Below are 27,404 nucleotides of genomic sequence, written 5' to 3'. Positions count from 1 at the left end.
TTGAAGATTATTAGGAATGCAAATAATGGGAGTGCGGTACTTGAGCTTTCACTGTGTGTTTTAGTTTTCTAGGCTATTCATAAAAAAGAATTCAAGAAACAATCACTATAAACCGAGCATTGCAATGAGTTTAAAATAAATTCAAATTTTGGGAAAATTAAGAATTGAGATATGCCTATTTAATTTGTTTTTAAATTAATTTGCAAAGCATTCCTTCACACCAATGCCTTTTTGACATTAAATAATTTCCCCGGTTTCTCATGCTGCTGGATCCAGCAGATTTTGCTAAGACGAGACCACAACACAAAGAGAAATCTTATTGTTTAATTATTCCTTTAGATTTATAATGTTTTAAATTATGAAATGTATGTGGTTGACTTGCAATTCATATCTCCTGAAAAGTCTAACACTGTTGATGCTCCCTCTTTAAGGTATCCATCTGTTGATATGCTGTTGTTTTTATATTAAATGAAACTTGCATGTATCCATTACAAAAGCTACCTCCAAAATTATGATTTTGCCCCATACCAAATATTTACTTTGCGTCCGACTCTTCTTTCAAATCTGACTTAAGACATCAGTACTTCTGCCATATTGAAGCTTTTCTAGCACCTCTTGCATACTTTTTGGACAGCAATCACTCCCCATTGTAATCGTTCTTTTCTCTCATTTATTCTAGTGTGATTATTGCAATTTAAACTTTCCCCGAACCTCAAATGATGATATTCTTTATCTCTTCAGGTTGTCCTTTCCTATTCCCCATCCTCCAATTTGTAAAAGCAAAATTTCGAACTGCTAATATCTGATTTGCGTCATCATTTTTTTTTGGTGAAGTTATGTTTTGTAATTTTACTGTGTTTCTCAATTTAAAACAAAACTAAACATTTAATGTATTTCATTTTGTGTTCAGAAAGGGGTCCTAATTCCTGCTACAGATTGTACTTTAGTTCAGTTCTGTATTAAAAGTCAACATTTAGGTCTGCAAACTCGCTCTAATTCTTGGATACATTATTTTTAAAGTTGGGAAAAACGTGTAGATCAACGTGGCAGGTTTTATTACGTGGACCATAACACGAGGACAACAACATGGCAACGGCCAACAGCCGAGACTGTTCGAAACTTCGAACAGTGGCAGTCACAAAGGAACCAACTTCAGGGAGCAATGCAACATTTCAACCAAAGGTTTTTATACCAAGTAAGATGAGCTTGTACTCGATTTAAACAATTGGATTTTTTTTTCATATTCTAATACTTTTTTCATTCTGCCTTTTTGTTTTTAACTCTTCAGCAAATTGCATTTCCTTTTCTATAGCTTGGAAAGCATTTGCAATATTTTTATTATTTGGTTTCTATAAACGTGAGCATTGGTCTTTCTAGTATTGAAATTGAATCAAAAAGGTGTACAGACGGACGGCAGGGTGGCGCATGGTTAGCACTGCTGCCCACGGTGCTGAGGACCTGACTTCGATCCCAGCCCCAGGTTATGTGGAGCCTTACCTTCATTCCCTATATGCTGCTACCAGCCAAACTGAAGAGCACTATAGAGTTGAGGATCAAGCTGACAACAAAAAATGACAAAGCATTACACGAAGCTGTTCTATTTTGATATTTTATAAGATTCATTACTTGCTGAAGCATTTTCGAAGGGGATGCCACTAAATCTTATGGTTATTTTTAATAAGGTGTAATAGGGTATTGTTCACACCTTGTCCTTGAATTGATTGCGCAAAATATTAGCAAGCAGATACTGTCCAAGATTTTTCTACCTTAATAAAAGCAAATTACTGTGAATGCTGGAATCTGAAATCAAAAGAGAAAATGCTGGAAAATCTCAGCAGGTCTGGCAGCATCTGTAAGGAAAGAAAAGAACTGACGTTTCGAGTCCAGATGACCCTTTGTCGATGCTGCACATCTTTTCCTACCTTTTTTCCTTCATGCATGAGCTTGCTTCATCAATTCAGTATCCCTATATCCTTTGTTTCTTTCAGCACTCGTCCCTCTGTCATAACAGTGGCATCCTTAACTGTATTGATCTCCAACTCCAATTCCTGAGGTTTACTCTTGAAGCCAGGCTAGCCCGACAATATCACATATGTAAGATGGTTCACTTATTGAAACTACTCCCTCAAACATTTCCTCCCTTCTTTGTACTCTTAACATTGCTGCCATAGGGCAGCACGGTGGTGCAGTGATTAGTACTGGGACTGCAGTGCTGAGGACCCGGATTTGAATCCTGGCCCTGGGTCACTGTCCGTGTGGAGTTTGCACATTCTCCCCGTGTCTGCATGGGTTTAACCCTCACAACCCAAAGATGTGCAGGTAAGGTGGATTGGCCACACTAAATTGCCTCTTAATTGGAAAAAAAATAATTGGGTACTCTAAATTTATTTTAAAAAAACATTGCTCCCATAGACCATAAATCATTCTTTACGTTTTCTGATCGATAAACCGCCATAACACCTCTTCGCATTCTGTTGCATCAGGCTCAAATGTATAATGTGTCGTCAGATCCAAAGATGTGCAGAATAGATGGAATGTCCAAAGATGTGCAGGCTAGGTGGAGTGTCCAAAGATGTGCAGGCTAGGTGGAGTGCCCAAAGATGTGCAGGCTAGGTGGAGTGCCCAAAGATGTGCAGGCTAGGTGGAGTGTCCAAAGATGTGCAGGCTAGATGGAGTGTCCAAAGATGTGCAGGCTAGATGGAGTGTCCAAAGATGTACCATCTGGGTGGAGTGTCCAAAGATGTACCACCTGGGTGGAGTGTCCAAAGATATGAAGGCTAGATGGAGTGTCCAAAGTTGTGCAGGCTAGGTGGAGCGTCCAATGATGTGCAGGCTAGTCGGAGTGTCCAATGATGTCCAGCTAAGTGGAAGGTCCAAAGATGTGTAGGCTAAATGGAGTGTTCAAAGATGTGCAGGCTAGATGGAGTGTCCAAAGATGTGTAGGCTAGATGGAGTGTCCAAAGATATGAAGGCTAGATGGAGTGTCCAAAGTTGTGCAGGCGAGGTGGAGTGTCCAAAGTTGTGCAGGTTAGGTGGAGTGTCCAATGATATGCAGGCTAGGTGGAGTGTCCAAAGATATGCAGGCTAGGTGGAGTGGCTAAAGATGTGCCGGCTAGATGGAGTGTCCAAAGATGTGCAGGCTAGGTGGAGTGGCCAAAGATATGAAGGCTAGATGGAGTGTCCAAAGATGTGCAGGCTAGGTGGAGTGGCCAAAGATATGAAGGCTAGATGGAGTGTCCAAAGATGTGCAGGCTAGGTGGAGTGTCCAAAGATGTGCAGGCTAGGTGGAGTGGCCAAAGATGTGCAGGCTCGGTGGGGTGTCCAAAGATGTGCAGGCTAGATGGAGTGTCCAAAGATGTGCAGGCTAGGTGGAGTGGCCAAAGATGTGCAGGCTCGGTGGGGTGTCCAAAGATGTGCAGGCTAGATGGAGTGTCCAAAGATGTGCCGGCTAGGTGTAGTGTCCAAAGATGTGCAGGCTAGATGGAGTGTCCAAAGATGTGCCGGCTAGGTGGAGTGTCCAAAGATGTGCCGGCTAGGTGTAGTGTCCAAAGATGTGCAGGCTAGATGGAGTGTCCAAAGATGCGCAAGCGAGGTGGAAAGTCCAAAGATGTGCCGGCTAGGTGTAGTGTCCAAAGATGTGCAGGCTAGGTGTAGTGTCCAAAGATGTGCCGGCTAGGTGTAGTGTCCAAAGATGTGCAGGCTAGGTGTAGTGTCCAAAGATGTGCAGGCTAGATGGAGTGTCCAAAGATGCGCAAGCGAGGTGGAAAGTCCAAAGATGTGCAGGCTAGGTGGGAGGTCCAAAGATTTGCAGGCTCGGTGGAAGGTTCAAAGGTGTGCAGGCTAGGTGGAGTGTTGTCCAAAAATGTGCTGGCTAGGTGGGGTTATGGAAATAGGGTGGGGGAGTGGGCCCAGGTAGGGATCTCTTTCAGAGGGTGAGAGCAGACTCCGTGGGCCAAATGGCCTCCTGCACTTTAGGGATTCTATGTTCTATGCTTCCTAATTTGTGAACATCCCAGAACAAACGCATACTCTACTAGTGTTCTAGTTAACCCTATTTGTGTTACTTATTTTATGACAGGTGTTTGATTTTACTTTTGCTGGTGCCCTTTTTAATTTTTACTCTCGTATTATAATTTATCATTTCGCACGGGTGTTCTTTATTTTTTTTCTTCTCCTTGTTTGGTCTCCTTTGTTCACTAATTCATAGTTGTTTTCTTTCACCTTCATTCTTCACCACTGCGTCCTTTTCACTACCTCAACATTTAAATCTGTTTTTTGCCTGTGCTGTTCTTTAGGAATATGCTGAGAGCTATCAATATCATTTTCTTAACCGCTCCCCTGATATTCGACCTAATTGCAAAACTCTTCAGAAGGTTTTGGAGAATCGAACTCAGCAGGAAAGTACTGCTCTGTTACAGTGTACCTCTGCCACAGATTCAGATTAACCCGGATAGAGTCTATCACACACACACGTCTTATTTTGCACTACTGATTGGCTTTCTGCATTTGTCTTCTGGGTTCTTTATTATCATTGTCAACATTTGCTGGGGACGTACTGGAAGGTAGTCACGACTGGTTGACTGAGGATACTGAGGGCTGGTTGATTGGACATCTACCTCGGGGTCCAAACCCAGTCTAGACTGAGCGGTTTTCTCTGTTTGCTGCATATATTGAGAGTGGGGAGAATTACGCCATCTATTTAGTAATACATTTCACAGGAGAACAGTCGGCCAACATAAGCATTCATATACAAATAAAATCTTCCAAAGTCCATAATGGCTTTTTTCTGCCAATTCTCAGTGAGGCAAGTATCGGGAACCAAGATTGCTGTGCTCCTCCAGAGAAAAAAATGACGTGCCTGTCTTTCCTTGTCTTTAATTTTTTAAAATAGATTTGGTCCATTTAGGTGCAATGTCTTTAGTGGGGTTTTATTAACTACAGTTTCTGTATGTTTTCCTCTTTATTGCCATTTTGGTTTCTGATTTTAACACCTAGATGAAGAATTTTTATTCTATTTTTGGTTTTCTAATAGTTTATTTCCTTTAATATGTATTTGCTCCATCCCAATTTATATTTACTGATGCAATTTTAAGTTGTGTATTAATTTATTAATCTGATGGACATATTTATAAATTCTCTACTTCTTTCATCACTCTTTCTCTAGACTTATTCTGACATTCAAGAAACATGTTCAAGTTGGTCAACAGATTTTAATTTTTATTACATCTTTCAAGATATCCAAAAGCATTTCAGAGCCAATTAATTATTTTTCAAGTGCAGTTGCTGCTTGCTGTTTGCCAACAAATGAGGCAGCCGATGTGTTCCGTTCGTTCAATTAGTTCACACAGGCTTCATACAACTACAGTGTTCTCTATTATTTGAAAACTAATATTTCTGGTGTGAGAAGTTCGTAAATGGTGCTTTCGATCAGTACAGGCAGTGGCTGGATGGTTATGTTGAAGTAAGATTGGTGAGGAACACCTCCATAATGACGGGATATAATATGATGGGGGAAATGTAAGACTAATTGGATTGCTGATAGTTATGCTTGTTAGGCAAAAGGCTTATATTAGACAGCTTGCTAAAGTTACATTTTTACGTAGTTTGGATTTTGTGTATGCTGATTTAAAATTGATGTTCATTTTGTAACTTTTTAATATTGACCTCATTTAAATATGTCAAACTGATCATGTCAAACTTTCTGCACATCAAATGCTTCCATCATTTCAGAAAGATTCATAGAATCATAGATTATCATAGAATCCCTATAGTGCAGAAGGAGGTCATTCGGCTAATTGAGCCTTCACTGACTCTTGGAAAGAGCACCCTGCCTAGCCCCACACCCCACCGTAACCCAGTAAATCCACTTAATCTTTTGGACACTAAGGAGCAATTTAGCATGGCCAATTCACCTAACCTGCACATCTTTGGACTGAGAAAAAACCGGAGCACCCGGAGGAAACCCACGCAGACACAGGGAGAAAGTACAAACTCCACATAGTCACCCGAGGCCGGAATTGAACCCGGTTGCCTGTCGCTGTGCGGCAGCAGTGCTAACTACTGTACTGCCCTTCAATTTAATTCTTTCATTGATTTTCCTGTTATAAATTGAATGCAAAGAAGAATTCTACTCCAGGCTTGATGTTCTCCCATGCCCTAAAGGAAGACAAGTTGATTCTCCAATGTGATTTCAGTTGGGAGGGACACAATCCATTGGAAAGGTGTGATTGGCAAGGAAGGTGTAGGGATAGCTAACACAATGGATTACCTCTCCTGAAGAGCATAGTATGATCGTACCGAACACCCTTTTTTTGTCAGAGAGACAAATGCAAAACCTCATGGCAACACCCTCGCTCCAGATATTGGCACCGGCTTGTCAAAGCAAGGGACTGCAAGGATGTGCCATGACAGGAGCTGATGACTGCTGGACCAGCCACTGCCTAACTTTGGCAATAATCTCCATCAACCTGGACTGACCATTGCCTAATCCTCAGTGATAACCTCTGTTAACCTGAACTGACCATTGCAGTATTTGGTTGATAATCCCCAAAGTGTGCAGGTAATATAGCAACTCGCTGACAGCCATGACATGATTGGATTCTTCAGTGCAGTCAAGACCCAGTGCAGTTTACAGCCCAACACCCAAGTATCTACACTACTGAGAGCTAAGGACAGAGTGGCACTCATTAATGATATGAGAGGCAGTTAGAAGGATCATTGGAAGGATCTCTTCAACCAAGACCCAGTCCTCAACATGACTACCCATAACTCATCCCACAGCGTGCTACCCACCACCACCTCGGCATAATCCCAGCCCGACATGAGATTGAAAAGGCCATTCGACAGCTAAGAATCAACGAGGCCCCCGGTGCGAATGGAATCCCTGTTGAAATGCTAAAATACTTCAGAGAGGTACTCTTGAAATGAAAGCATGACCTCCTCTCACTTATCTGGAAGGGGGAGAGCATGCCAGGAACTCTCCGAGGTGCCATACTTGTAACTATCTTCAAAAAAAAGGAGACAAAACTGACTGGTAACTATGGAGGGGTATCTCTGCTGTCCATCACAGGGAAGATAATTGCAAGAGTCCTTCTCAAACGCTTTCTCCCCTGACTGAACAACTCATGCTCGTCACAATGCAGATTCCATCCATCAAGAGGCACAGGAGACATGATCTTCACAGCAAGAGAAGTCCAAAAAAAATGTAGAGAGCAACAGCAACCTTTATTCATGCCGTTCTCTGATCTCACAAAGGCCTTCAACTCCATCAACTGTGGGGAATTGTGGAGCGTCTTCCCCAAATTTGGCTGCCTTCAAAGATTCGGCGCCATCCTCCTCTAACTGTTGCACGGCACAGACCCAATATGATGCAAACTAGGGTCAAGTATCTGTTCAAATTGCAGTGATATAATTAGATAGCACCAGCGAGCTATCATTTCTTTCAATCAGGCATGTTTTTCAAGCTGCCGAGACTGGTTTTATAGAAGCTGTTTTTATTAGGCATGACTTATGATTTGCAATTGGATTCCACTATGTTTACTTCTTTAATATTTGAGAAAGAACACAATATTCAGGTTTCCATTTAGTTTTTTGGTTGGCACAAAATCTTTATTATAAAATAAATCTTTGTGGTGATATACTAGACTATGGAACGTTATGGTTGTCCAGCCTGCATTAGTGAACAAAAGAGATATTGAGACTTACTAAAAAGTGTAGTCTGTTGAGGGAAGGTGGTTTGGTGTATTGGATGTTGCCACTATGAGCATGATTTTACTGGACCATATCTGACCTGCTTATGAATAAGGTAGCATAAGAAAATAAAAAGGGTGAAATGCATTGGCTCACCAGATCATTTTAATGGATGGAAAAATCACAGACTGATAGTACAGACGCAGAAAGACCTGATGATGTAAAGATGTGATATTGAAATTACAGTTCAGAAATTTCAGTTGTGAGAGTGAAGACGTCTTCCTGCAATTACATAGGGCTTCAATGAGACTGTAGCTGGAGTAGTGTGTGCAGTGATGTAGTGGTATTATCGCTGGACTAGTAATCCAGAGACCCAGAGTCATGCTCTGGGGACAATAGTTCGAATCCCGCCATGGCAGATGGTGAAATTTAAATTCAATAAAAATCTGGAATTAAAAGGTGACCATGAAACCATAGTTGATTGCCGTAAAAACCCATCTGGTTGACTGATGTCCTTTAGGGAAGGCTATCTGCCATTGTTACCTAGTCTGGTCTACATGTGACTCCAAACAGCAATGTGGATGACTCTTAAATGCCTCTTGGATGGGCAATAAATGCTGACCCAGCCAGCAACAGCCACATCCCATGAACAAATTTAAAAAAAAGTTCTGACCTCCCTCCCAAAGCAAGGATAAATTGGCCGTGGAGGGAACGTTCACTAGACTGATTCTTAGGATGTGACGATTGTTTTATGAGGAGAGATCGAGTAGACTTGGCCTATATTTAGAAGAAAGGCAAGTATTTTCCCTGACTAAGGGGTCTGGAACTTCCCAATCTCACAATAAGGGATTGGCCATTTTGGACTAAGATGAGCAGAAATTTCTTCACTCAAAGGGTTATGGTTCTTTGGGATACGCCATCATACAGAGCTGTGGATGCTCAGTTGCTGAATATATTCAAGAGAGATATCAACAGGATTTTGAGTGTTACGGTATATGGGGATAGTGCAGGAAGGTGGAGTTAAGGTAGAAGATTAACCATGATTAGCCATTAAAGGGCATAACAGGCTCAAGCAGCTGAATGGCCTACCCTTATTTCTTACGGTCTGACGTTATGAATTGATGTTACCCGATATTGGTGGGAGTGTGCACCGCAGTCAGGACCTGCATAGGCAAGGTCGAGGCAGGCGGACACTGACCAGGAGTTTCCGAATGGGGGATGTGGTGTATGTCCAAAACTTCGGGGATGGAGCCCATTGGATTCCAGGGACTGTGATATAACAGAGCGACCAGTCTTGTGCCAAGTAAAGACTCAAAAATGGACAGTGCAAAAGCACCGTTATCACCTCAGATGCAGGGAACCAGTTTTAGGACACGCCCACAAGAGGAACCATCTTCCAGCTATGTCAACCTGGCACATAGGGCCTCAGGGTGTCGCCCCTGGGGACCCTGACACCGAGATACGCGAGGTGGTGGATTTGAAATTTGAGATGGAGACCCAGGCATCTGAGGTTTCCGATGGCGACCTTGCCAGGGATCAGTCGCCAGCGGTACCCTCCAGACGGTCATCAAGGAAACGGCGATCCCTGACGTGCTACACACACCCCGACCCAGCCCCGCAGCCACAGGAGGTGCAGCCACGGGCAAAGAGGAGAAGATAACCTCCTACACTCCGTACTTTAGAGGACTTATGGACTTTGGGGTGGAGGGATGTTATCATCCCCATGAAACTCCCACAAAACCAATGGGGATGATGCCATTATTCTCCTGTGAGCCCCGTGATGGGAGAGGCCCATCCAAGGGCTCGTTAATTCCACAGGATAAAACCCAGCCCAGGTAGAAACCGGGGTTTGAGAATAATCCCGGCTGGGACTTGGACTGTTGCATGTATGTACTTTTCCTAAATCAAGCGTTGGAAACATACCTTTTTTTGACTCTCCTTTCTGGACTCCTCCTGTCTTGTCCTGTTTCTCTTCTGGCAGAGTTGAGAGATGTTCATTCCTCGAGGTCCTGTCTCCAACTGCAATCAAATTAACTAAACTAAAATTTCAAAGGCCCCAGTTGCTAAGCAATGCCCGCATACCTCTACTGACCTATTTATTCCTCACACCATAGCCCTCTCTGAGCACAATAGAAAAACAGTTGGAGCTTAACCAACCCCCACACACACACAAACACCTTTATCCAGCATGAATCTAACTATGGGTTTTACCCTTCCAGACACAGAAACATTAAACAAGACTATACCTTATTTCTAACGTTTACCAATGCAAATATAAATCCCTTAAAACTACCTTTGTTTTCCCAACAGTCCAAACTGTTCTTTCCTATTGTGCTCCTCTGAACTTGGTCACAAATTCTGAGAAAGGTTGGCACCTTTCTTTCATGGCACTGCATATGCTGCAAAGTTGTGTGTGGAGATCTCTCAGAAAAAATTATTTACCCTACTACTTTGTGGCGCAGCATATTAATGCAGCAACATGAAACAACCATAGATCCTCATTTTCTAGAAAGAGATTGATTCAAAAGAGGGCTCAAGTGACATGGTTGTCCATGGCTTCATGGTCAAATGGAAGGAAAACATAAGTAACTTTGAATTTTAGAATAGCCACAAGATAACATAACTGACGCATGTTTGCTCTGTTTCCCTCTCCACATTATTTGCTGGGTATCTCCAGCATTTTCTATTTTTAGAGCAGTGGCACCTTGGGTTTTATAACAAATTTATGTTTTTGATTTGGCTGTGACTATATCCAGTTAAGATTAACATTAGTTATTATGAGATGTATTCCTTATGCTAACTGTTATTTTGGCACTTTTCTGATGCTGTCTTTGTACTTACATCTTATTAGCTCCTCTCATCGCACTAACATGGTACTTACAAAGCATGATATTTTAAATGTGAAAAGTGCTATGATCTGGTTAGGGATCAAGAAATTTTGTATCAAGTGGACAAAATTTGAAATTCCAGTTACTTACGAAGAGAATAAAGCCACAAGATTCCTTAGTTTCAAACCAGCAGAATAAACTTTACCATACAGGAGTCAACTAAACAGTCAATATGAGTTTTCTTATACACTAAACATCCAAAATTAACATGAGGTAAACATGAATTAACAGGCAATCCTTGGTCGAACACAAACCACAATCTGTACGGCAACTGGCAGACACACGAGACAGCTTCAACCAATATCTCCGCAACCTTCCCAGCTGTCAGTGATCCCTCTCACTTACAAAGTCCTTCCCACTCTATTTTCCTTATGAGAGATTTCAGCTCTTCTCTTTCAATGTTGTCGTCTCTGATTTCCCTCAACAGTAGCTTGGAAGCACTCTTTCCTCTTCTGCCTAAAATGAGTTGTCAAGCAACCAGACTCCAACTCAAATTGCCCCAGACCCCAGCTCAAACTGCCCCAGCGACTGCTCACCTCCCAGCCACTCGATCACCTCAGTGAACCACGATATTTGCTAATATTTGGGTGCAGTTTCCAACTCCGCATCTACACTGCTGCCAACCGTCTTCTCTGAGCCCCAGCTCCTCAGCAGCTTGTAGCTGTCAATTGTCCCTGGGCTTTTCCTGTGTCCCAGCTGCACGGAGCTAATGACAGCACTTCAGTGACCCATGGCTAACATTCTTCTTCTCCTCCTAATTAACTGTCACATGGACTCTCCCTTCACATTGACACACACACTTCCGTGATCGGGTTTTCACACCTCATGCTAGGTCACGCGATCATATTTTCAAACCATCCTTGTGCATGTGCGGCCTGCCCTCTTGCCGCACTGTATGCTTGTTCCAGAATCCCAGGAATGCTGGGAGTTGTAGTCGCGAGCCTCTGCCCCGAAAACACAAATCCAATTTAAAAATACAGATTCCCTCACAAAAGCAATATTGAAATTGGCAAACTATTTGTGCTTCTTCATGACCATTGTTGCGAAGGTAACACTGTTTCACTTTATTACTCTGTTTTCCAATCAACCATTTCCATTATATCTCTCAATGGCGACTCTATAGAAAATAACTCATCCCTGTAATAATGTTATTTGGATGTAGAGGGAATGAAGCTCATGATGATGAACAAGTTTTTACAAATGAAACATGGAAATATCTGAGAGAATTGGATTACGCTTGCTAAAAAGTTTTGAAGTTTTAAAGAAAAGATAGTTTTAAGGACTAATATATTGTGGTAATCGGTTTGGAAATGGCTCTTTGAAGAATGAGGAATAAATTTCTCAGTAACTAATTTCCTTTCCAACCCCTTTTACTTCCCCAAAATGGTATTTTGCAGAAAATTAATGCTAATTATTTATAAACACAAGTAATTACAGGACTCTGGGGAAATATTTCTATTTCGGATACAAGCAAAGGGAAATGGAAAATTCTTATCGTGTACTTTTGCATCCAGAGTTCAAATGTTACCTCATTAATCATAAATTTTGTTAAAAATGCAGGATAAAAAGTTTAGGATTTGTTTCCGAAGGCAAATTATATCAATTTTGTATTTAATTTTTAACTCTCCTCCCTCTCTCACTGTGTTAGACAGTTTTGAGAATAGGGAAAAGTTTAAATCTATTCTGGTTTTTGCTGATTGTTAGCTTCTGAAATCAAATTCTGTAAAACGTAAATGAAACGTTTTTGACTATTGGTTTCCTAATTGTTTGCCTTCTTAATTCTTCAATGGATGGAGGCTGGGATATTGGAAAATAACTTTGTTGGAACATTGTTAGAACTTATTTATGCGGTTGCAAATGTGTTAGCCACACTAGCTTACATTTTTCAAACTAAATGTAGTTTCAAAATCCAATGCTAACTGCAGATGTCTGAAGTTCTTTGGTGACATTTCCGTGTAAGTTAATATTTTGAAAAGTGTACAGTGCTGTAAATATGATAACTTATTAAAAGCAGCAGCATTCGGGGGAATCGCTAAGCTTTCAATGTTTCAGCTCCAAATATCGCTCCATTTTTAACTGAGGTGAAATGTGGGGGTGGGGTGTCGGGTGTGTACGGGTGGCAGGAACCAATGTTACTCTTGGCATATGACCAATTCCATTCAACTGACTGGTTGCCTGTCCACATGATGTGTGGAGCTTCTGGCACAACTCCCAAGGCCTAATGAAAGTGGGGACCCTAAAAGAGTTTGCACTCCCCGCTATGATTTTTGCTTGCAGAGGCTGGTAAAGATTGTGACAGCACCGGTAAGTAGACTGGCTGATCCCTGGTTTTCTGATGTTCACCTGAAGTTCCTGTTGGAGGAAATGAGGGCAGGAGCAGACCCAAGTCCATGATGAAGTAGGCCAGGACAGAGATGGTTGAATACATCACTGCCATCAAATTCAACCCCCCTGTCCCCAGGGCTTGGGCTCAGTCTAAAAAGAGGTTCAATAACTTCAAGTGGGAGAGGGAAGTAGAACTCTCCATCTCTCCACATTTCTCAACAGCACCCATTGCTTACCGCATTGGGGAAGGCCTGGCTGGCAGCTCACCTGAGCAGGTTGTCTGCATATTATTTGTAACCCTTCATTTACCTCAGCAAACTTCACTACTTCTGAACTGTATTTTTAGGACTGTTGCCTGCAAATGTCAATCTTCTATTCCTGCTCTTGTGCTTGTCCTCTTTCTGTTCTGTTCTATGTTCTGCTTGGTAACAGGAGGCTCCTGCAGAACCAAACACCTTGGGGGAGGAAAGTCCTGTGCATAGATTGTCCCACGCACCATTGCTTCCAGGCACAAGCTTAGTCATTGTCACTTATAATACAGGGATCTGTATTTGTCGAACCACCTAGCATGAGTGAGCAACACCAGGTACTGGTGACAAGGCCAGCACAGGAGACTGTTTGCCAATGGGTGAGGTTCTCTGTTAACATTACTACTGGGAGCAGAGATGACATAAACAGCTGTATGTGGTATTAGAAGAGTTTCAGCTCTATGACTGAAGGTGTTCAGGTGTCTGCTTCCAGCCTGTGTTGTGTGACCTTGTATGACATCAGCACCCCCCATTTTACCCTGGAGATTGTGGTCACTTGCACAAATGCTGCAGTTGGACCCTCACAGTGAGTAAGAGTCACAGGCCTTTGCAGCTTTGGTGGAAGATCATGCAGGCTCTGCGCTCCACATTGGAGAGACGGATGTGTTCACCTTAGACAGAGTAGTAGACTGAAGAGATTTTAAGCGGTCATGTATCTTCTGCAGTCAGCTTCCTCACAGATTAATGGAGGTAATAGTCCTATATTCATGGGAATGACTGTGTTGGTCTCGATCAGGATACAAGCTATTGCTTTGCCGCCCCCTGAACTAATGACCCCTTAGTCCCAGAAAGTAAACAAGGACAAAGAACAAAGAACAATACAGCACAGGAACTGGCATGTGGCCCTCCAAGCATGTGCCGATCACATGTCCTATCTAGACCAACCGCCTGTATCCTTCTATACCCCGTCTGTTCATGTGCCTATCCAGATAAGTCTTAAAGGTCGCTAACATATCTACTCTACCACCTTCCTTGGCAGTGCATTCCAGGCCACCACCACCCTCTGTGTAAAAAAAAAACATCCCCCGCACATCTCCACTGAACCTTTACCCCCCTCACCTTGAACTTGTGTCCTTTGTAATTGTCATTTCCACCCTGGGAAAAAGCCTCCAACTGTTCACCCTAGCTATACCCCTAATAATTTTATAAACTTTTAGCAGGTCGCCCCTCAGCCTCCGTCTCTCTCGGGAGAAGAATCCCAGTTTATTCAATCTCTCCTCATAGCTAATACCCTCCGTACCAGGCAACATCCTGGTAAACCTTTTCTGTACTCTCTCCAAAGCCTCCACGTCCTTCTGATAGTGTGGTGACCAGAATTGGACACAGTATTCCAAATGTGGCCTAACCAAGGTTCTATATAATTGTAACATAATTTTCGAGCTTTTATACTCGATACCCCGTCCTATGAAGGCAAGCATGCCAAATGCTTTCTTTACCACCATTTCTACCTGTACTGCCACTTTTAAGGATCTGTGGACCTGCACGCCAAGGTCTCTCTGTGTCACTATGCTCCTGATGGTTCTGCCATTTATTTTATAGCTCCCACCTGAATTGGATCTACCAAAATGCATCACCTTGCATTTGTCCAGGTTAAATTCCATCTGCCATTTCACCGCCCAATTTTGCAGCCTATCTATGTATTCTCTGACAATCTTCATCACTATCCGCAACTCCTGCAATCTTAGTATCATCCGCAAACTGGCTATTCAGGCCCGCTACGTTTTCTTCCAAGTCATTTATATATATTACAAAGAGCAGAGGACCCTGAGCTGATCCCTGTGGAACACCACTAGTTACAGACCTCCATTCGGAAAAACACCCTTCCACTGCTACCCTCTGTCTTCTATGGCCAAGCCAGTTATGGATCCATCCAGCTAGTTCACCCCTGACCCATGTGATCTAATCCTTTGCACCAGCCTGCCATGAGGGACCTTATCAAATGCTTTATTAAAGTCCATGTAGACAACATCCACAGCCCTGCCCTCGTCAATCATTTTTGTCACCTCCTCAAAAAATTCAATCAAATTAGTGAGACATGACCTCTCTCATACAAAACCATGCTGCATGTCGCTAATAAGACCATTCACTTCCAAATGTGCATAGATCATATCTCTGAGAATCTTTTCCAACAGTTTCACTATCACTGACGTCAAGCTCACTGGCCTATAATTATCGGGATTATCCTTGCAACCCTTCTTAAATAACGGTACAACATTGGCTACCCTCCAATCCTCTGGGATCTCACAGTGGCCAATGAGGACACAAAGATTTCTGTCAGAGGCCCAGCGATTTAATCTCTTGTCTCCCTCAGTAATCTGGGATAGATGTCACCTGGCCCTGGGGATTTGTCTACCCTAATGCTTTTTAACACTTACTCCCTCGTAATAACGACCTGTTCTAAAGTGTTTACACATCCCTCTTAGACACCACCAATCAACGTGTCACTCTCCTTTGTGAATACCGATGCAAAATACTCATGGATCTCACCTACTTCCTCTGGTTCCACACATAATTTCCCTCCTTTGTCCTTGAGTGGACCAACTCTTTCTCTCGCTACCCTCTTGTTTCTAATATACGTATAAAATGCCTTGGGATTCTGCTTAATCCTGCCTGCCAAGGACATTTCGTGACCCCTTTTTGCCCGCCGAACTCCCTGCTTGAGCTCTTTTCTACTTTCCTTGTATGCCTCAAGTGCTTCATCTGTTTTTAGTTGCCTGTACCTCACATATGCATCTTTTTTCTTTTTGACAAGATTCTCAATTTCGCTGGTCATCCATGGTTCCCGAATCCTGCCTTTTCTGTCCTTCCATTTTACCGGCACATGCCTGTCCTGCACTCCCATCAACTGCTCCTTAAAAAAACTCCAAATGTGGATTTACTCTCAAACATCCTCTCCCAAACAACGGCCTCCAAATCCTGCCTAATCTGGTTGTAGTTAGCCTTCCCCCAATTTAGCACTTTAACCCTAGGACAACACTCGTCTTTTTCCATGAGTATCCAAAAGCTTACGGAATTGTGGTCACTGTTCGCCACCTGTTCTCCCACTGCAACTTTGATAACCTGGCCATGCTCGTCCCCTAGTACAGGTTGTGTGATAGCAGCCAAGATCTTGCAGCCTGTACTGTCCCTCCGTCACAAGCACCTAGAAGTCAAGGGCATCTCAAGGGCCCAAGTATAATGAACAGTAGTCTCTACCAGCTTTACTGAGGCTACCAGGGGGAAGAAAAACACTGAGTTGACCATTTGGGTGAGAAATGAATGGAAGACTTGTGACTTTTTGCAAGTAAATTACTCACACGTGTAACATTTTGTACTTTGGCCTGCATTGTGTTTTAATAGCAGCATTGTTAGTATGTCATTGATGCAGAGGTTTTCTTTATTTTCAATATTTTTATTTAAAAATTTTCATTGATAACAAACACAACACCTACATCGATCAGCCCAGAAAGTGGCTCCGACATAGTGCAGTGTCATAATAACAATATATATTTAAAAACTAACAAACAAAACCCCAACCGATCTTGTAATTCCCACCAGCCCAACAAAAATTACTTACCCCCAACAATAATAATAAACACCCCCTCCCCTCCCACTTATAACAGCTGAAGGTGACTAATTCTTTAAAGTATGAGATGAATGGCCGCCACCTCAGGTAGAACCCCTCCACCAATCCCCTAACGGTGTACTTGACCGTTTGCAAATGTAGAAAATCCATGAGGTCACCCGACCAGGCCAATGCACTAGCTGAAACGGAAGATCTCCAACCCAGCAGAACTTGCCTCCGGGCTATAAGCAAGGCAAAGGCAAGAACATCCACCTACACCCCTGTCTGCAGCCCCGGCAAGTCCGACACCCCGAAAATGGCCACCAATAGATATGGCTCCAGATCAACGTTAAGAATTGCTGACATGGTGCTGAAGAAGGAGACCCAAAAGCTTACCATCCTTGGACATGACCAGAACATGTGGGTGTGATTAGCAGGCTCACAAGAGCACCGCTTACACCTGTCCTTCACTTCATCAAAGAACCCACTCATCCCAGCCTTAGTTAGGTGAGCCCGATACACCACCTTGAGCTGAATAGGGCTGAGCCGTGCGCATGAGGAGGTGGAATTCTCCCAACATAGGGCCTCATTCCATACATCCTCATCCAGAATGGGTCCCAGCTCCTCCTCCCACTTCACCCTCACCTGCTCCAGCGGAGCAGCTTCCATCGACATGATCTGTCCATAAATATTTGAAATGCTCCACCCCACCCAGACCATGCCAACAATAGGATTGTGGCATTACGGGAAATGTAGGACAAGCCTTACGGATAAAATCACGTAACTGATAATATTGGAACAAGTGTGTCAGAGACAGATGAAATTTCGCCGAGAACTCCTCCCAACTGGCAAGATAAGATCCCTAATGCGCTCCAGGCCCTTTCCTTCCCACGACTTAGACATTGCATCCAACCCCGACGGCACAAACAAATGGTTAACGCATGTGGGGGGCTGTGGTAAACCACTGTATTGTACTGTTGGATTGTTACATGCCTGGGCTTGTCCCTGCTGGCTCTGAACCACTGTAGTATATAATATGTGTATTGTGGTAAACTGCCACTGTATTATATGTAATGTGGTAAACCACTGCCTGCTGGCTCTGCCTCCTCTCGGGCTCGGTATAAAGGTGGCTAGTCTCCGCCACTGCCTCAGTTCAGGATCCGAGGCCAGGAGGCTTTCTGTTTAGTTTATTAAAGCCTCAGTTACGTTCACCACTCGTCGTGTGTTCATTGATGGCACATCAATTTAATAAACTAAACATCTAAGATGAATTCATCGCTCAAGCCGGATCGCCTGGTGCTGGACCCACACGCAGCCGACGCCACTGCAACATTTGAGCACTGGCTAAGCTCCTTCGAAGCGTACCTCGGATCCTCCACCAAAGACTTCACCGACCTCCAAAAGAAGCAGATCCTCAACGCACGGGTGAGCCCGCAAGTCTTCTCATCAGGGACGCCCCCTCGTATACGGAGGCGATAATGCTGCTGAAGGGAGAATATGTAAAGTCTGTAAACGAGGTGTATGCTAGGCACCTTCTTGCCACGAGACGACAATGCCCTGGGGAATCATTAGCAGAATTCCTGTGTGCCTTGCGGGCACTCAGCCGGAACTGTGATTGCCGGGCGGTATCGGCTACCCAACACGTGGAGCTGTTGATCAGGGACGCTTATGTCGCAGGCATGAAATCGAACTACATCCGCCAGCGATTGCAAGAAGGGGGTCCACTCGGCCTCCCAGAGACAGTGCAGCTCTCAAACTCGCTGGAGGTGGCCTTCCAGAACATGGAGGCCTACACGCCCAACCGTGCGGAACCCTCGTGAGCGCCGCCATCATCGGACCCGAGTGCAGCGTAAGCCTCTGCCGCGCAGCAGCCCGCCAACGCGGAAGCCCAAAGTGCTATTTTTGCGGTCAGGATAAGCATCCCAGACAAGCGACGGGTGTGGGAGGGATTGCCACTTTGCGAAAGCCTGCCAGGCCCGATCTCTCCCTAAAACTCTTAGGCCCAACAGCGCTGCCTGCTGCCTGTTGGGGCTGCCCCCAGCAGCCGCGCCACCCATCATGTTCGACCCGTGGGCGCCGCCATCTTAGCCGCCATCATCGATTTTGCCCGCCACGTGAGACCCATGGAGGCTGCCATCTTTAACGCCATCTTGTACTCCACCCGCCACACGCGACCCATGTGGGCCGCCATCTTTGACGGCATCTCCAATGCCACCTGCCAACCATGGGGGCCGCCAACTTGGGACGACTCCACAGCCTCCCGGGAGCCCTGCTCACCCGGTCGTACGCTGGCCGCCGCTACCTCCGACCAGCCGACCCATCACCTTCCGAAGCTTGCCTCCATCGCGCTCGACCTGTCCCGGCCTCATCACCTCACAAAATCTACGATGACTGTCTGGATCAACGGGCACGAGACGGCCTGCCTTTTCGACTCCGGGAACACAGACAGCTTCATACACCCAGATACGGTAAGGCGCTACTCCCTCCCAATTTTACCCGCGACCCAGGAAATCTCCCTGGCTTCCGGATCACATTTAGTAGAAATCCGGGGGTACTGTGTCGCGATCCTTATTGTACAAGGCGTAGAGTACACTAACTTTAAACTCTACGTCCTTCCCCATCTCTGCGCTGCCCTATTACTGGGGCTCGGCTTCCAGTGCCACCTCAAAAGCCTTAATTTAAAGTTCGGTGGACCCCCCCCCCCCCCCCCCGTCTGTAGCCTCTCGACCCTTAAGGTCGCCCCACCCTAGCTCTTCGCTAGCCTCACCCCGGACTGTAAGCCCGTCGCTACTAGGAGCAGACGATACAGTGCCCGGGACAGGGCCTTTATCAGGTCGGAGAACCAGCGACTCCAACGAGAATGGATCATTGAGGCTAGTACCAACCCCTGGAGAGCCCAAGTGGTGGTCGTCAAGACTGGGGAGAAGCACTGGATGGTCATAGACTACAGTTGGACCATCAACCGGTACACGCAGCTCGATGCGTACCCCCTCCCCCGCATATCTTACATGGTCAACCAGATTGCGCAGTATCGAGTCTTCTCCACAGTTGACTTGAAGTCCGCGTACCGCCATCTCCCTATCCGCCCGGAAGACCGCCAATACACTGCCTTCGAGGCAGACGGCTGCCTCTACCACCTCCTCAGGGTTCCCTTCGGCATCACCAATGGGGCCTCGGTCTTCCAACGAGAAATGGACCGAATGGTTGACCAGTACGGGCTGCGGGCCACGTTCCCGAACTTAGATAATGTCACCATCTGTGGCCATGACCAGCAGGACCATGACGAAAACCTCTGGCACTTCCTCCACACTGCTAAACTCCTGAACCTCACCTACAATAAGGAAAAATGCGTTTTCCGCACAACCCGTCTAGCCATCCTTGGCTACGTTGTGGAAAACGGAGTCCTAGGGCCCGACCGCATGCGCCCCCTCCTGGAACTCCCCCTCCCCCACTGCCCCAAGGCCCTGAATAGATGCCTGGGGTTCTTCTCTTACTATGCCCAGTGGGTCCCCAATTATGCGGACAAGGCCCGTCCACTTATTAAATCCACCATTTTCCCCCTGACGGCTGAGGCCCGCCTGGCCTTCAACCGCATCAAGGCAGATATTGCCAAAGCCGTGATGCACGCTGTGGACGAGTCCATTCCGTTCCAGGTGGAGAGCGATGCGTCGGACTTTGCTCTGGCCGCTACCCACAACCAGACGGGCAGGCCCGTGGCTTTCTTCTTCCGTACCCTCCATGCCTCCGAAATTCGAACTCCTCTGTCGAAAAGGAAGCCCAAGCTATTGTAGAAGCTGTGCGACATTGGAGGCATTACCTGGCCGGCAGGCGATTCACTCTCCTCACTGACCAACGGTCGGTTGCCTTCATGTTTAACAATACACAGCGGGGCAAGATCAAGAACGACAAGATTCTGAGGTGGAGGATCGAGCTCTCCATCTACAATTACGATATCTTGAATCGACCTGGGAAGCTCAATGAGCCCCCAGATGCCCTATCCCGCGGTACATGTGCCAGCGCACAAGTAGACCGACTTCCGTCCCTCCACAATGACCTCTGTTACCCGGGGGTCACCTGTTTTTTTCACTTTATCAAGGTTTGCAACCTGCCTTACTCCATCGAGGAGGTCAGGACCGTGACCAGGGACTGCCAGGTCTGTGCGGAGTGCAAACCGCACTTCTATCGGCCAGACAGAGCACACCTGGTAAAGGCCTCTCGCCCCTTTGAGCGCCTCAGCATTGACTTCAAAGGGCTCCTCCCCTCCACTGACCGTAACCTGTACTTCCTCAACATTGTTGACGAATACTCAAGATTCCCCTTTGCCATCCCATGCCCTGACATGACCTCTGCCACCATCATCAAGGCCCTGCACAGTCTTTTCACCTTTTTCGGGTTCCCCACCTACATCCACAGCGATCGGGGTTCCTCCTTCATGAGCGATGAGTTGCGTCAGTTCCTGCTCAGCAAGGGCATCGCCTCCAGCAGGACGACCAGCTACAACCCCCGGGGCAACGGACAGGTGGAGAGGGAGAACGCGACGGTCTGGAAGACCGTCCTCCTGGCCCTACGGTCTAGAGGTCTCCCAGTCTCCCGCTGGCAGGAGGCCCTCTCCGATGCGCTCCACTCCATCCGGTCGCTCCTGTGCACTGCCACCAACGTGACCCTTCACGAACGCATGTTTGCTTTCCCCAGGAAGTCCACCTCCGGGTTCTCGCTCCCGTCCTGGCTGACAGTCCCAGTGCCTGTCCTCCTCCGGAGGCATGCGAGGAGCCATAAATCAGATCCCCTCGTCGAGAAGGTCATGCTCCTCCATGCCAATCCACAATATGCCTACGTGGAACATCATGACGGGTGACAGGACACTGTCTCCCTCCGGGATTTGGCACCAAAGGTTTCCCAGTGACCATCACCACCACCCCCGATTCTACATCGTCCCCCTCCACCACTACCCAGCTACTTCAGGGTCTGGCACCCGCAGACCCACTGGCGGCCATCACCACCACCCCCGCCCACACACCGCCCCCCCCCCCTTCACCGACTCAACTACTGGGTGAAGAAGAGGACAACAGGCTCCCGGACACGCAGGTCTCGACAGCGGTGCCCACAGCACAGCCGGGACTGAGGCGATCACGATGGAAGGTCAAGGCCCCCAACAGACTTGATCTTTGATTCCACTTCACCCCCGCTGGGCTCTTTTTTTAACAGGTGTTGAATGTGGTAAACCACTGTATTGTATTGTACTGTTGTATTGTTACATGCCTGGGCTTGTCCCTGCTGGCTCAGAACCACTGTAGTGTATAATATGTGTATTGTGGTAAACTGCCCCTGTATTATATGTAATGTGGTAAACCACTGCCTGCTGGCTCCGCCTCCCCTCGGACTCGGTATAAAGGTGGCTAGTCTCTGCCACTGCCTCAGTTTGGGATCCGAGGCCAGGAGGCTTTCTGTTTAGTTTATTAAAGATGTGGAGATGCCGGCATTGGACTGGGGTGAGCACAGTACGAAGTCTTACAACACCAGGTTAAAGTCCCAACAGGTTTGTTTCGATGTCACTAGCTTTCGGAGCGCTGCTCCTTCCTCAGGTGAATGAAGAGGTCTGTTCCAGAAACACATATATAGACAAATTCAAAGATGCCAAACAATGCTAGGAATGCGAGCATTAGCAGGTGATTAAATCTTTACAGATCCAGAGATGGGGTAACCCCAGGTTAAAGAGGTGTGAATTGTCTCAAGCCAGGACAGTTGGTAGGATTTTGCAGGCCAGATGGTGGGGGATGAATGTAATGTGACATGAATCCCAGGTCCCGGTTGAGGCCGCACTCAAGTGTGCGGAACTTGGCTATAAGTTTCTGCTCGGCGATTCTGCGTTGTCGCGGGTCCTGAAGGCCGCCTTGGAGAACGCTTACCCGGAGATCAGAGGCTGAATGCCCTTGACTGCTGAAGTGTTCCCCGACTGGAAGGGAACATTCAACGTCTTGAAAGATGCCCTCGTACGAACGGGATATGGCACTCGACTCATCGATCAACAGTTCCAACGCGCCACAGCGAAAAACCGGACCGACCTCCTCAGAAGACAAACATGGGACACAACCGACAGAATACCCTTCGTCGTCCAGCACTTCCCCGGAGCGGAGAAACTACGTCATCTTCTTCACAGCCTTCAACACGTCATTGATGACGATGAACATCTTGCCAAGGTCATCCCCACACCCCCACTACTTGCCTTCAAACAACCGCGCAACCTCAAACGAACCATTGTGTGCAGCAAATTACTCAGTCTTCAGAACAGTGACCACGACACCACACAACCCTGTCATGGCAATCTCTGCAAGACGTGCCAGATCATCGACATGGATACCACTATTACACGTGAGAACACCACCCACCAGGTCCGCGGTACATGCTCGTGCGACTCGGCCAACGTTGTCTACCTCATACGCTGCAGGAAAGGATGTCCTGAAGCGAGGTACATTGGTGAGACCATGCAGACGCTGCGACAACGAATGAACGGACATCGCGCAACAATCACCAGGCAGGAATGTTCCCTTCCAGTCGGGGAACACTTCAGCAGTCAAGGGCATTCAGCCTCTGATCTCCGGGTAAGCGTTCTCCAAGGCGGCCTTCAGGACCCGCGACAACGCAGAATCGCCGAGCAGAAACTTATAGCCAAGTTCCGCACACATGAGTGCGGCCTCAACCGGGACCTGGGATTCATGTCACATTACATTCATCCCCCACCATCTGGCCTGCAAAATCCTACCAACTGTCCTGGCTTGAGACAATTCGCACCTCTTTAACCTGGGGTTACCCCATCTCTGGATCTGTAAAGATTTAATCACCTGCTAATGCTCGCATTCCTAGCATTGTTTGGCATCTTTGAATTTGTCTATATATGTGTTTCTGGAACAGACCTCTTCATTCACCTGAGGACGGAGCAGCGCTCCGAAAGCTAGTGACATCGAAACAAACCTGTTGGACTTTAACCTGGTGTTGTAAGACTTCGTACTGTAGTTTATTAAAGCCTCAGTTATGTTCACCACTCGTCGTGTGTTCATTGATGACATATCAGGGGCCAGCAATGACATTGTGCTCAGCTTGTAATGCTGCCTAAATTGCCTCCATATCCTTATAGTATAGATCACCACCAGGTTCGAGGAATACCTTGCTGGGGAGAATGGGAGCGAAGCTGTAACCAAAGCCCATAAACTCGAACCCTTGCACGAACCCGTCTCCATCCCACCCCCACATGGAGTCTGACTCCCCAGCCACCCCATCACCTTCTCAACATTGGCCACCCAGTAATAAAGGAGAAAATTGGGTAATGCCAAGCCCCCGTCTGCCTCTCCCTGTAGTACCAATCCAAAGTGCTTTCCTGCAAAAATCTCCTGAAAAATGGGGCATAAAGACCTAGAAATCGTGGATCCTGGTCAGAGCTACCTAATGAGTGACCTCTCACTCACATACCGCAAGAAAGCTGTAGCAAGGACTGTTAATGCATAGGGGTTCTGTGAGAACAGGGAATGAACAGGTGCCTGGAATTATTGTGTCCTCAGACCTCTTACTGCAAGGTTTAAGGTGGCCCCCCTTTCCCCGCTTCTCTTTCACGCTTGGCTCACTTGTTTGATGAGGACTGTTGTTGCTGATCTGCATCCTCCAAATGCATGTCTCTTCAATACGAGGGGTATCAGAGATATTTTGTAGACAACCCACTGATACTGATCAAAAAGCCTGAAGCTCTGCCTCAACATCCTATGTTGTGTTCAGTGATTATCCTGGTGGCCCCCTGGCATCGACTGTATAGTATAACTCTGTTGCTATAACATCTGGTGGATGTAGGGATATCCCTCAACCCCGAGTAGTCAGCGTGATACAGTCTGAAAGGGTTGAATACTGGGCATGGTTGAAGGTCGCCAAACAGATGAATCATGTCATGTCCCTGGATAGCTTGTTTAAACTTGCATTATGCTGTTCCTGTGATTGTCTACTGATTGGATATGGCAGTTTTTTTAATTAGCAAGTGCTACTGGCCGGAATTCCGCTTCTTGATCACAACCTGTGTGCTGGAATTGAGGGAAACTAGCCACGAGTGGAAATCTGAGGTTCCTCCTGTTGGCTGTTGAGGTTAATGGGGAAAGTGGTGTACTGATGACCCTTGGCAGACAGTGACTCAGCAATCTGCTCAATGCAAATGTGTATTGTAGACTCCGGTTATGTGGTTAATGTCTCCTGTAGGAGACTGGGAGGAACCAGCAACGACAAAATTAAAAGCAAATTACTGTGTATACTGGAATCTGAAACAAAAACAGAAAATGCTGGAAAATCTCAGAGGGTCTGATAGCATCTGTGGAGAGAGAACAGAGCTAACATTTTGAGCCTGGATCACTTTTCGTCAGAGTTAGTCAGACTCTTCAACAAAGTTAAGGCTTGTAGAAAATTTGAGAGCCACAGGCACAGCTTAGCCCGTACTCAGCAGGCTGCAAAGGTCTGTGATGACCTGACTGGAAAAACACAGCCCCTAAACCACACTACTCCTCTGCTAGATTCAAGAAGGTAATCTTGAACTGGACACCCTATGAGGTTGGTATAGCCTATCAGGAGTGGTACCTTAGACCCACTGTCTTCTAAGATGCCTTGCTGATGCGTCTGTTGTATCTCTGGTTCCAATTATTCTTTCATACAAATGAATGTAAGAATAATAACCCTATCAAAAGGATGATGATGGGGTTGCACAGTGGTTAGCACTGCTGCCTTACAACGCTGAGGACCCAGGTTTGATCCCGACCCTGGGTCACTGTCCATGTGGAGTTTGCACATTCTCCCAGTGTCTGCCACCACAACCCAAAGATGTGCTGGGTAGGTGGATTGGCCACGCCAAATTTCCCTTAATTGGAAAAACGTTAAAAAAAGGATGATGCAGAATAAGTGGGAAAGATGCAATCTTGAAGCTTGGAAACTCTCCTAGAAAACCAGAAAGTGCTATATAAGTCACAGGTAATAACCAGCTCCAACAAGAAAGAATCTAACAATCTCTCCTTGCCATTCAATGATATTAGCATCACTGCATCCTCCAAGGGGCAGCACGGTAGCATTGTGGATAGCACAAATGCTTCACAGCTCCAGGGTCCCAGGTTCGATTCCGGCTTGGGTCACTGTCTGTGTGCGGAGTCTGCACATCTTCCCCGTGTGTGCGTGGGTTTCCTCCGGGTGCTCCGGTTTCCTCCCACAGTCCAAAGATGTGCGGGTTAGGTGGATTGGCCATGCTAAATTGCCCATAGTGTCCAAAATTGCCCTTAGTGTTGGGTTGGGTTACTGGGTTATGGGGATAGGGTGATGGAGGTGTGGACCTTAGGTAGGGTGCTCTTTCCAAGAGCCGGTGCAGACTCGATGGGCCGAATGGCCTCCTTCTGCACTGTAAATTCTATGAAACTTTCTGTGAATCACCGTTGACCAGAATTCAACTAGACCAGTCATATAAATACTGTGTCTACAAGTCCAGATTAGAGACTGGGAATTCTGTGGCAAGTAACTCACCTCCTGAGTCCCCAAAACCTGTACATTATCTGCAAGATACAAATCAGGGGCGAAATTCTCCGGTATCGGCGCAATGTCCGCCGACTGGCGCCCAAAACGGCGCAAATCAGTCGGGCATCGCGCCGCCCCAACCTTAAGGGGATAGGCCCGCGCCGGACGAATTTCCGCCCCGCCAGCTGGTGGAAAAGGCCTTTGGTGCCCCGCCAGCTGGCGCGGAAATGACATCTCCGGGCGGCGCATGCGCGGGAGCGTTAGCGGCCGCTGACGGCATTCCCGCACATGCGCTGTGGAGGGAGTCTCTTCCGCCTCCGCCATGGTGGAGACCGTGGCTAAGGCGGAAGGAAAAGAGTGCCCCCACGGCACAGGCCCGCCTGCAGATTGGTGGGCCCCGATCGCGGGCCAGGCCACTGTGGGGGCAACCCCCCCCGGGGCCAGATCGGCCCGCGCCCCCCCCAGGACCCCGGAGCCCGCCCGCGCCGCCTTGTCCCGCCGGTAAGGTAGGTGGTTTGATCTACGCCGACGGGGCAGGCATTTTAGCAGCGTGACTTCGGCCCATCCGGGCCGGAAAATTGCGGGGGGCGGGGGCCCGCCAACCGGCGCGGCGCGATTCCCGCCCCCTCCGAATATCCGGTGCCGGAGAATTCGGCAACTGGCGGGGGCGGGATTCACGCCAGCCCCCGGCGATTCTCCGACCCGGCGGGGGGTCGGAGAATCTCGCCCCTGGAGTGTGATGGCTAATTTTCCACTTACCTGATTCAAGAATACTCAAGGAGCTCGATACCATCCAGCACATTCTGATTTGCATGTCGCCGTTCTTTCACTGTCGCTGGGTAAAAATCTTGGAATTTCCTTCCGCACAGTACTTTGGGTGTTTAAGAAGACACTTACCACCATCTTCTTGAGGACAATTGGGGGTGAGCAACAAATTCTGACCTTTCCAGTGATGTTCAGATCCCTGGAATGGAAAAACAAAACTGTAAATACATCCTTTCATGGAATGAGCTGCAGCCCTTAAGATTAACTCCAATGGATCTGAGAGAATAGTCCCACCATGGTTCACTGGTAGGTCAGAAGCTGCCCAGAACTTCTGTCATTTTGAGTTCAAATTGTATCTGGGTC

At 46.6% G+C, this 27,404-nt stretch overlaps 1 protein-coding gene across 1 annotated transcript in view; it reads left to right on the top strand.

Moving 5' to 3' along the window:
- The window catches only part of wwp2 (WW domain containing E3 ubiquitin protein ligase 2), a 307,842-nt gene that overhangs the window by 208,942 nt on the left and 71,496 nt on the right, over positions 1-27,404 (top strand). Inside the window, exon 10 of the mRNA XM_072517953.1 lies at positions 1,021-1,195. Within this exon, the coding sequence (XP_072374054.1) occupies positions 1,021-1,195 (175 nt within the window). The remainder of the gene's footprint in view (positions 1-1,020; positions 1,196-27,404) is intronic.

Source organism: Scyliorhinus torazame, chromosome 10 (genome assembly GCF_047496885.1).
Source record: "Scyliorhinus torazame isolate Kashiwa2021f chromosome 10, sScyTor2.1, whole genome shotgun sequence".
Classification (NCBI taxonomy): domain Eukaryota; kingdom Metazoa; phylum Chordata; class Chondrichthyes; order Carcharhiniformes; family Scyliorhinidae; genus Scyliorhinus; species Scyliorhinus torazame.
This window is presented reverse-complemented; position numbering and strand designations above follow the sequence as displayed.